This window comes from Mastigoproctus giganteus, chromosome 1 (assembly GCF_048544385.1).
Source record: "Mastigoproctus giganteus isolate SK-2022 chromosome 1, ASM4854438v1, whole genome shotgun sequence".
Lineage (NCBI taxonomy): Eukaryota > Metazoa > Arthropoda > Arachnida > Uropygi > Thelyphonidae > Mastigoproctus > Mastigoproctus giganteus.
The window spans coordinates 67,716,715-67,729,007 of record NC_143575.1 but is presented as its reverse complement, the minus strand read 5'-3'; the positions used below and the strand labels follow the sequence as shown (position 1 = coordinate 67,729,007).

The following is a 12,293-nucleotide window of genomic DNA, read 5'->3' as shown; positions in this document are numbered from 1 at the left end:
AATCAAGGATAGTAATTTGAACGTGAAAGAAAAAGAAAGCCTAATCGATCTATCAGCTGACGACAGTCGCAAAGGTAAATTCCACTCGTCCCTAACAAGATCTCATTTTTGGCTTTCCGTAAAAAGTGAGTACCAAGTGCTGAGTGAAAAGGCCATCAATATTTTAATTCCATTCACAACTACATATATGTGTGAAAAGACATTTTCATTAGTTACGGCAATTAAAAACAAGTACCGCTTGTCAGCTAGAAATACAAATGGCTCTCCGTGTTGCAGTAACGTCATTGGAGCCAAGAATCCAACAGCTTATTTCAAACAAGCAGCAACAGATATCACACTGATTATTTTGCTATAATTAATCCTTTAAACACCTATGTCGAGGTGCACTTGATATTTGATAATTGTTAATATTAATTGTTTCTGTTAATTCATTTTTAATAAAATGAAATTTAAAATGTTTTTTTTTGCATTTTTCATAATGTATATATCTACGTTTATTTATTATACTTTTTTTATCATTATAAGGCCATTATATTATTAATTATATTATCATTAATGAAATCCACTTTTTTTTCAAATAACTTGGAGTGCAAAAACAAGTGTAAGTACCATTTCATATTTAGAATGTTACTTTTATGGAAAAAATCATGGTAGTGGTCTGTGGGATTCAAAATTGAGTTTAGTGGTCTGTGAGGCACGAAAGGTTGGCGACCGCTGCTCTAGAACATTTGTGTTGTTGCCCTGCATATCTACATTCATTGAATTGAACTTCTCAATTAGCATTAGCATTAGTAGAGTCATATGATGCAAGAAAGCAAGCTTATGCAGCATCAGCCAAAAAAAAAAAAAAAAAAACACTCCCATTTCACCCCTCTGTTCGTTCCAAATACCTGTCCAGCTCAGCCTTAAATTTATTTAGGCTATCAACCTCCACAACAAGGGATGGAAGTCTGTTCCACCAACCAACTACCTGCTGGCTAAAGACAAACTTCCACACATCTATCCTACACATCTGTCTTTCCTCAATTTGAATTTATGCCCTCCCAGGTGATTATTCTGAGCATGAGGAAGAATCCCATCAGCATTGAGCTTGCTCAAACCATTCAAGGCTTTATACACCTCAATCAGATCACCTCCCAGGTGTCTAGTCTCCAGACACTGCAATTTTCAAAACTTAAGCCTTTCTTCGTAAGAGCAACCCTTCATTCCATTCACTAATCTTGTTGCCCTTCTCTGTACTCGTTCCAAAAGCTCTACATCCTTCTTAAAATGAGTCTGCCAGACCTGTATATAGTACTCAAGGTGTGGTCTGACCATTGCCTTATACAAGGGGATAATCTCCTCCTAACTCTGCTAGAAAAATTCTTGTATATCATTGACAAGACACCATGGGCTACTCTTGCAGACCATCTGCACTGCTCAGAAAACTTCATATCTGCCTACACAATTACCCAAGGTCCTTTTCGTTCTCTACCACTGTCAGTGTAGTACCACAGAGTTGATACATTACTCTGGGGTTACTGTTTCCCATTTGTTAGTACTTTATATTTGTCAATATTAAACTTCATTTGCCACCTCTCAACCCATCTGCTCAACTTTTCTAGATCCTGTTGCAGCAGCATACTGTCAGTAGTGTCCTTAATAACCCTGCCAACCTTTGTATCGTCTGCAAACTTGGACATTAAGCTTGATATACCATCATCAATATCATTTATAAATACAGAAAACAACAATGGACCCAACACTGAACCCTGAGGGACTCCACTAATAACATTAGTCCACGATGAGCAGTGTCCATTGATTACCACTCTCTGTCTTCTCCCACTCAACCAGAGGGCGCCTCCGTAGCCAGGTGGGAAGGAGCAGCAGTGCGTAGTACATGCTTCTTGATTAGACCGGGGTTCGAGCCCGTCACCACCAAATACGAAGCATGCGGAAAGGTCAGGGAATGACCACCGCACCGGAGCAATATGGCCTTAGTTGCTAATGCTCCTAAAAAAAAAAACCCAACCCACTCAACCATCCCTTTATCCATAGCAGCAATTTGCCTCCAATGCACATTGAAGATTGCTGCACAATCTTCCATGTGCAAACAGTATCAAAAGCCTTTCTAAGATCCAAATATATGAGATTAAAATTATTTCCTGCATCCAGTTCTTCATTAGCTTGTTACGACGATGATGGTGAGCATGCTTCCCAATGTCTTACTCAGTGAGCATCTGATGTCCTAGATCATTATCACGCATTATTTACGGGGCAATGTCTTCATTTGTTACATCTGAACAACCCCCCTAAACGTTGAAATAACTAAACAAACTCATTATCCTTGTCATCATCAGGATCCGAAGAAATATCCATTTCCTCCTCAGATCTTTCCATTAGAACATCAGGCCAAAATTTTTTTCTGGCATTTGATGAGGGTAGTCTTGTCAGTTTCTTCCCAAGCAGCAGCAGAAAAATAAATGACTGCATTTATGTTGACATTTTTAGGAAGGTCCATAAAGTTTGATTTTTCTTTAAGTGCCTCTTGTTGTTCTAAAAGTGAGATTATCAACTTCTTTCTGTACTGTCGCTTCACATCCTCTATAACTCCTTGATCGGTTGTAATAGTGCAGTAATGTTGGGTGGCAAAAATATTACAAAGATGTTGCCAGATCTCAGTTGTTCTTCTGCCGGGTGGGTTGGAGTGTTATCAATGAATAAAACTGCTTTTTCTTCCAGTCCTTAATTCCTTAAATATTTTTTAACTAAGGGAACAAACAAGATGAAAAACCCCAATCTTTAAAAAGATCTGAGCTCATCCAAGCTGATTTTTATGATGTGTACTTAGCTGAGAGGGCATTTAAGTTAACATTTTTAAGAGTGTGGGGGTTAGCAGATTGCAGATTTTCCTATGACTAACAGTGGTAACACTAAATTCCTGGACGCTTTACTGCACAAAAGCAATGTCACTCTTTCCTTACTCGATTGATGTCTTTTAGCTGAAAAGTCAAGTTTTGAGGTAAGTGTTTTTTTGGGTAATATTTTGAAAAATAAACAAGTCTCGTCAGCATTAAAAATTTGGGATGGAACTAAACATTCTTCACTAATAAACTTGAGAAATTGTACTTAAAATTCTTCGCTTGCAAAGCAATCACCAGAAAGAACTTTAACCTGTAATTACGAGCTGTCAGATTCCACGATCCTCTTTCCACCTTGATAACCACTCCAAACTTGCAGTAAAAGAAGGGTCACCTCCTAACCTTTTGTTAAGGCTAAGAGCTCTTGATTAAAGGATTGGGCCTGAAAGAGGAACCCCTTGCTCTCATTCTTGACGAAATCAAACGGATAAGGCTTCATCCAAATTTTTATTTTTTGCCTGCTTAATGGTAGCTCTATTTCCTAAGCTGTCTTTGGCCACCATTTTTGCACAAACGTTTTCAATTGCTTTCCTATTTTTTTCCAATCGGAAACAGTTTGTGTTGCCACCCCTATATCTAGAGCAATCTTTTTTAAACTTTCCCCCTTGTCAGTGCGAAAAAGCGCGTTCAGTTTTTGTTCTATCGACACGATAATACTCTGTCTTTTTGTTGCCATCTTCTGTTAACCCAAAACTGCAAAAAAAAAATAAAAACCACAAAAAAATACAAACACAAAATAAAATAAAAACAGTAAAAACAAAGCAATATAGCAGGTAAAGAACCGAGGTAAGGTGTACGCATGAACAATGCTGGCGGCGGCAGCAGCAGCAGCAGTCAACTGAATACAATAGCTGAGTGACTGATTTGTGAGTCATTTCCAAGAATGCATGATTTGTCCCCCTCCTCATCACTGATCACATGCTTCAGTGCATCCCTCACATTTGCTGTTATCCAGTGCAGTGGACAGTTACCACTTCATATACGTGGACTAGTTGTAGTCCCTTGATCCCTGCTCTTCTTGTTTACAATGACTTAATAATATAAACTTAGCTAGGCAAGCTCATGCTTGCAAATATATCGTACAATTTGCAGAAACCACTCATAAGTCAATTAATTTTATAATTCCTTCCATATATATTTTTTTCAATAGTTAGAATTTTTCCCCTGATGGAAAAATCCAGTACAGATTAACAGAAAGTCTGGAACATCGTGGTGTGGATTAATGGTGTTCTAATGTATGTTCACTGTATGTCGACCCACCCGCCCCTCTTTTAGTCATCCTTTGATGCCAAAGAACCACACAAAGATTGGTGTCTGTATTTTAATTCTACTATTTCTGCTTTTTATTTTTAAAGCTTACATTATGACATTTTATTATACTGCACAGTAAACTGTGAAGATAGCGGCGCCTCCGTAGCCAGGTGGGAAGGAGCACCAGTGTGTAGCACACGCTTCTTGATTAGACCGGGGTTCGAGCCCGTCACCACCAAATATGGAGGATGCGGAAAGGTCAGGGAATGACCACCGCACATCCCCGGAGCAATATGGCCTTAGTTGCTAATGCTCCTAAAAACCAAATAACAACTGTGAAAATAGCAATAAACATATACTTTGTTTATTGCTTTCTTCACTAAACCAAACCTACAGGCCTCACAATTTAACATCGCTTACCGAAGCTGCATGTACATCGTAGGCTTTGATTACGTAGCTGAGTCACTGCTTGTTTGGTACTATCCTGCTAATTGATATCTGTGTAAGCAATGTATGAATAACGGAAGCAGATTTTACTATTATAAACTGACAATCTTGAAGAACTCAAAATAAACCCAAAAACATAATGTCCGATAAATTCCATGAACTGTTTTCATCTGATGAACAAATTCTTTAGTTTTAATTAAAATGTTTAGCAAACAATGTGTATTTGTAAGAAATATATATTTAATAAATATATTTCTCATAAATGTATTTATATATATCTTTCTGACCTTAATCAAGTACATTTAATTCAATCTTAAGATTTTATACTCAGTGTAAGTTTTCGATGATATTTTTGTTTCAAAGGTTGACTTATACGCTGGAATATACAGTAACTATATTTCAGAAGAAAACAAGGGATAATAATCAGTTGTTTACAATATTTCTTGTGGTGGGTGCAATTCTGCTCATATTGGCTCGACCCAAAATTTCCTTTCGGTAAGGATACAGCACCATGTGGCATCAGTTAGGGCAGGTAGGACAGGTGCCTCTGAGCTTGTATTTCATGCAATCACTGTGGACATGTGTTCCTTTTTAATGAATCGAAAGCTCTTAATAAACAGTGGGAATATTTTAAATTATTAATTGCCTAAACATTAGAAATAAGATTAAATATTGACTCTATTAATATATTTCGGACTTGTGGATGCTTACGCACATGCATGAATAGTAATTCATACATTGGTCCATATAAATAATCTCATGTTAGGTGTCGTTAATTTTATATAAAACGGGGGGATATCATTTGCGAATCACTTTTGTACTTCTTGTGAACATGGTAACAAACCGAATAAGGTAGTCTCTTACAAGAAGTTATAAAACGGTTTTAAAGTTTAATTTATATGTGAATTAATGGATATTTATTTGTTTTGTCGTTTTTAAGTTTTTGCGACAATTGTTTTTCAATTCTCATGGTGGCATGTGATGTTGGTTGGTTTTTGGAGGTTGGTGGCCGCCATCTTTCTGATTTGCTTGATGTGATATGAGAGTTGAAGGCATGATTATTTTAATTAATAGCTTTTTAATTTGATTTATTTATGACTATGCATGGGGGGGTTCATATTATAATCATTCTCGATTGAGTGTTGAGAGATTAACAGTCCTCCTACTAAAAAGGTATGAGGTTTTCTCCTATAATTTAAGATTATTATAATAATAGGACTTATTGGGCTTCATAGTCCCTTTTGATTTTAATTGGTAATATATATACAGGGTGATTCACTACCAGATATACCAGTATTCGCTACCAGTGCGACAAACTTGCAGGAGGTGTAGGGGGGCACAAAGACGAATCGGAATCACATAGCATTGCAGGGTCCGAAATGCCTTCGTCGTGCGGTAGAGGATGTTGAACGGGAGGTCGCGTGAACAGCGATCCCGCTGGAAGTCAGGATCGCTATCACAGGAGGATTTGGCTATCACAGACCGTTCAGACTTTGCCGATATTGGGTCCACTTGACTCCCAGGTAGTAGATATGCCAGACAAGTACAGCTTATCTGGCATATCTGTGACAACCTCAAGGGCCATACTAATATGACTGCACTGAACTACAGGTGCACCCTTGATACAGTGAAGCTTGATGCTTGTATGTGTGTGAGAGCGGCACAATTCTCTAAAATGTTGTTTTAGTTCACTTTCCGCAGAGGCCGTATAAAAATTATTCGCAGGCCGTAGGTTGGACGCCACTGCCATAATGGATGATACTTAGACAAACAATTTTTTTCTATTATTTTTAGAAAAGGAGAATAGCACATCTGGAATTAGATGACTTGGGAATAGATATTTTTAAAATTTTTTACGCCTTTTGTACCACCCCAGGAAGTATAAAACCATTAAATATATAAAATGATGCAAGTTTATATTGAAAAGCTTGTTATTGAGACAGCTGAAATGTCAGGTAAACTTAAGGCTTGTGTTATTTCCTGCAATATAGTGTACAGAATGTTTGAAAAAGATGTACACACATTTTCATCTTAAATATTTAATCATGTATTTATAGTTTCATTTAAATATATTTGTCTTTAGTTTGTATGCATTGCTGATAAAAGATGGCATTAGTTATTAAAATGAAATCTTTACTTCTTGCACAAACATCAATTTAAATAGTTGTTTAGACATGTAAGGACAAACATCAGTTTAAATTGAAAAAGGATGGCTATAGGATAGATGTGTGAAAATTTACTTTCAGCCAGAGAGTGATTTCATGTTGGAACAAATGTCCATCTGGCATTGTGGAATTTGGGGTTAGTTTAAGGGATAATTAGATAAATTAGTAGAGGGGATGAAAAGATAAAGTGGATTAGGTTTTTTTTTTAGTGGATATTGTATAAACTTGCTTCCTGCATCATTTTCCACCAAAAGCAAAAGCGATATTTATAATGTGCTGGACATTTGATGTTTGAACAATGCAAAGCAATTTTGAAGTAGTGCTGGAAATCTGAGAATAGTGTGAAGTTCAAAGACAGTGGAGATGTGAATATGGCATTAAACCACTATCACAAAGTACAATTCTGGGAATTTGTGATAAATTTGAGACATACAGTACTGTATTTTCCATCTTTGCTTGCACAAATCATGCAAGCAAAGATGGAAATTCTGATATGGTTTTGCAGTGATTTGCAACAGAAAACCAGCCACACTTCAGAGTTTTTTTAATTAATACATTGTATTATTTATTTTCAAAAATGTTTTTACATCTTTTTCGGTTTTTTAGTATAGTTGTATTTAGTATAGTACAGTTATTAAAATATAATATTTTAATATTATGACTGTTAATTATCTTTTAATTTTTTTGTTTTAGGAAGCATTTCAGAGAAGATTTAGCAACCCAAAATATTGTTCGCTTGATATTTAATGGGCAGTTATTGAGCATTGAGGATAATACATTGGCATCATATGGAATAACAGATAACAGTGTTATTCATGTACAAATATCCCAGCATCAAGTTTATCAACAGCCATCCCCCTCTGAGACAGATGGTGATCTGGAACATTATCTGTGGCCTATGTTAGCAGTTATTTTGGGAACTTTTTGGGTTTTACATTTCCAATACAAAGAATTTTTTGATACTACATCAACTGTTGCTCTTGTAACATTAACTGGTTTATTTTGTATAGTGATGCACAGACATATTAGAATCTTCACTAGAAACAGATAGCCTAATGCAGTGTAATTAAGAGTGTACAACTTGGATAATGTACTGTATCTAATCCATTCAGATATTTTTTACAGCATAAAATGCAGTTTTTGGATATATTTTGTATTAATTTTTAAAATAAATTATCAAGAATACTTTAAATTGTTTCTAACTTATTAGAAATCAAGCACTTGTAGAGACCACTAATTTTCAGCTAAATGCATCAATACAGAAGTACACAGATGCCTGCACAGTATTGAAATGAAATAACATTTTTAATTATGTGAGGTGTGATCAAAAGGGTTTGGGCACTGACTTTGAATCTTAAAATTGCAGTGTTGCAGTTTGTCACATGTTTAGTAATTTGTCTAAACTTAGTAATGCACAAATTGCTCATTTATTTGCATTCTGTCTGAATTAGTGTCACTGAATAGAAGGTATTTTATGTGTTGCATTTTAAAGTTAGTGATTTTACCAAGCAGCAAATTTGCATTTGTTTTTCCAAATTAGGGAGAAGCGCAACAGAAACCCACAAAACATTAAAAACACCTTTCTAAGAAGGTGCTATAGATCATTTGAAGAATTTAGTGGTTTGCCAAGTTTAAAGAGGACTGCTTATCCATTGAAAATGAACCTTGCTCTGGCCACCTGTCAGCTTCAAAAACCAGTGCTTCTATTATTTGTGATATGATCAACATTTAACTATTTGTGAATTTGCTACTGAAATTGCTATTCTTATGGGATATGTCAATCAACTTTGACACACGACTTGGGAATGCTAGGCATTTCAACCAAGTTTATGCATCACATTCTCACAGAGAGCAGCAAATTCTTGCATGTCAGGACCTGCATCAATGTGCTACTGCTAACCTACACTTTGTTTCTTCCATCATTGCTGTTTATAAATTATGGTGAAAACAAAAACCCAGTCCTCTTAATGGATGACCATCTCCATCTTCCCTAAAAAGCAAGAAAATCTAAATTAAATATTAAGATATTTTAATATATTTTTTGACTCAGAGGGCATTGTTATTTATCCTGCATGTTTGTTAGAAAATATAAGCAAGATCTTCACATTTGGGGTTTTCTTGCTTCTTAGGGGCACAGACTCTCTTATTGTACTGGTGTTTTTTTTTTTTTTTTTTTCTGTTTGGAAATTTGTTGAAATCTAGCTAGTATCCAAAAAAGGGTGACATCTTTCCCATACAGTTATCATACCATTGCACTTCAACTCTTTCCAAAGTAATGGAGAAATCCATTAATCACCAATACCTAAACTATCTAGAAACCTTCCACCTGAACAATGATTGCCAGTGTGGATTTTGTCATTGTTGATCTACTGGTGATAATACTGACTTATGTTACCCATCTGTGGACAAATTTGGTGAAACTCAAGCAGTTGCTCTTGACATATTATGGTCAAAGACCATGTTTGGTATAAAGATCTTCAAAAGAAGCTTCCATCTTATGAATTTGTTTTTTGTAATTGGGTTTCCAGTATTCTGACTACTCATTGCTGATGGTGGTAAATGGCTCTGTCTTCTAACTTCTCCATGATGCTGGTGTTCCCCAAGGTTCAGTTCTTTCTCCCACTGTTGTATATTAATGACCTTCTTCCATTGAGAGAAAATCCTATTCATAGTTTTTCTGATGATAGTGCATTGCAAATTCTACCTTGAAAAACTTTTCCCTGCACAAACAGCTTAAACCTCTTGAATATATTACCAATTCCTTAAATGCCAATCTCCAGGTAATTCTCTAATGGGGCAAAGATAACTTTGTTCATTTCAATTCTAAAACTTAGTCCTATCTTATACCTTATAAAAAGGATTTTTTGCTTCAATGAGGCTTGGATTTCTAGACAAGTTCATATTAGGGATCACTCTAACTTCTAACCTCTCTTTTGGCATAAGCACATCATAAATATTGATTCCTCTGCATTTAAAAAACATGTTTTTGTCTTTTGTTCTCAGTGTACTCACTGTGTACAAATCTCAAATCTGCCCTACCACAATGTTATTCCCATCTTGGGTAGGCCCCATACTCTCTCAGGCTTTGGGCTCCATTCAAAAGATTGCAGTTAAGTTAATTAACCAATCATCTCTTACAAAGTCTCTCCACTCTGTCTCATAGACATTCTGTTTCTGCTGCATGCTTTTTCTATAGATACTTACATTGGCACTGTTCTTCTAAATTGGCTTCTGTAAATCTCCCTCTCTTCCAAACATATGCTGCAACCAGTCAACATCCATTTACTGTACAACGTCTAACTCACAGAACCAACTTTTTTCCCTCATTTATCCCTTATTGACAAATGCAAAGTACTGCATATGGGTAGCAATAACCCAAGAGAAATGTACCAACTGTGTGATACTACACTCAGGCAAGTGGAAAAGATCTGGGGGTAATTGTCTATTCTTGCATATAATTATTGGACATTCAGAAATAAGAATTTAAAGTAATGGCATCTCTAACTTCACATTTAATTATGTCTCACAAAGAAAAGGCTCACTTGCTTTGGATGATGTTTACATCTGATATAAGTTTGTTGAGCAGTGCAGAGGGGCTGCTAGGGCAGGTCATGGAGTCTTATCAATGATATATAGGAATTTTGCTAGCAGGGACAGCGAGCTGATTATCTGTTATACAAGGTAATGGTCAAGCCACACCTAGGGTACTGTGTACAGGTCTGGAGGCCTCATTTTAGGAAGGATGTAGAATTGCTAGAACGAGTACAAAGAACGGCAACAAGATTGGTGAGGGGAACAAAGGGGTGCTCTTACCAAGAAAGGCTTAAGTTCTGCAAATTGCAGAAAGGCTTTAGTTCTGCAGAATAGATGTTTGGAAATTTGCCTCTAGCCAGCAGGCAGTTGATTGGTGGAACAGACTTCCATCTTTTGTTGTGGAAGTTGATAGCCTAAATAAATTTAAGGCTGAGTTGAACAGGCATTTGGAATGAATGGAGGGGTGAAATGGGAGTTTTTTTTTTTTTTGGCTGATGCTGTATAAGCTTGCTTTCTTGCATCGTATGCCTCTGCTAATACTTCCGTTTTAATACACCCTTCACATGTATTTCCTAAAAATTACAATCGACAGAAATTCAAGTCTAATGTCAACAAGTATCTTTTGTATCTTCTCAACCTTCAACCCACACAGTGGTACTAAGTACTATAGGTTCTAATACTTTTTGTGATTGAAGTTTTTGTAAAAAAAAAATAAATAATATAAAATGGAAAAGACAGTGTCTTATTGAGAGGACTGGATCTTTGTTTCCCAGCGATAGTCAAACACCCAGGAATATTACAAAACATTTCTGTTATTACAAGTGATTAATCAATTAAAATAGCTTAACTATGCATAATTAAACACATTTTTACCAAGGCAACACTAGAAATAAAGATCCATTACGGCAACTGATTTCCCATATTTTACTATGGGATGCTGTGTTAGACATCTGTTAGTTTTAAGGATTTTGATAAAAAGTGTTTTCTAGTAAAACAGCATAAGTTCATGTAATATAAGCAATTTTTGTAAATTGTAAAGAAATAAATGAAATTAACCTATGTGTTGAACAAAACATTTTACCCTATGCTTTACTATGGGACTTTGTCACACTAACACATCCCTATCAGTTTTAAGGATCTCGATAAAAACAGTGTTCTCTAGTAAAATAGCAATATTTAATGTAATCTAACCTAGTTTGGTTAATTTTGGGTATTTCTTTACAAATCTGTTGAACAAAACATTTCATGGGATGCTGTCTCACCAAGACACATCTCTATTAGTTTGAAGGATTTTGATAAAAACCAAGTGTTTTCTAGTAAAATAGCATTAGAGTGAAATGTTGGAATAATGGCCTTCAGAGAATTGGTGCTTGCATTGTGACAGCATCCCTGAAAATGTGTTGTTTTCCTTTATACTCAAGAATTCCTGGCAAAGTTACTCTGGTTCCCAGTTGTTCATACTCACTGACTTAGTTTCCTGTTTTTTTTTTTGTTTTTTCAATTTTATTTCTAATTAAATTATTAATTTGAATGTGACACATAAGAACTGTTAAAATTTCCAGAAGAAACCTATCAGGAATGCTTTCAGAAGTTGTACAAGTGGTGGAATCAGTGCAGTGTCAAGGGGATACTTTGTAGGAGATTCTTACAAATAGCCAGTTTTATCATTTCTCAAATACTAGTCATTCCATTCCCTCAACTTTTTTGATCACACCTTGTATAACTGGTAAATTTATCTTTTTGCATTTAAAGATAATATCTTTCATCGTTACCAGTTTTAGGAATGAAATTATCTAAATATTCATCTTAGTAGAAAATTCATGCAAGGAAGCAAAGCTTATGTACCATCAAATATTAAAAAAAAATAAATAAAATAAAAAAAAAATGTTAAATGTAACTCACGTATTTGTCATTCATTTCTTTTAGTTAATTTCATTTAGGTATTTATCCAGTCACTCTCCTTAAATCTATTCTAATAACTAGTCACTCTAACTAC

General features: G+C 35.5%; 1 protein-coding gene across 1 annotated transcript in view; it reads left to right on the top strand.

Moving 5' to 3' along the window:
• LOC150090872 (uncharacterized) overlaps nucleotides 1-7,873 on the top strand; it is a 108,097-nt gene extending 100,224 nt beyond the window's left edge. Inside the window, exon 4 of the mRNA XM_090380459.1 lies at nucleotides 7,457-7,873. Coding sequence (XP_090236585.1) covers nucleotides 7,457-7,814 — 358 coding nt within the window. The 3' untranslated portion in view covers nucleotides 7,815-7,873. The remainder of the gene's footprint in view (nucleotides 1-7,456) is intronic.
• Nucleotides 7,874-12,293: the final 4,420 nt, after the last annotated feature.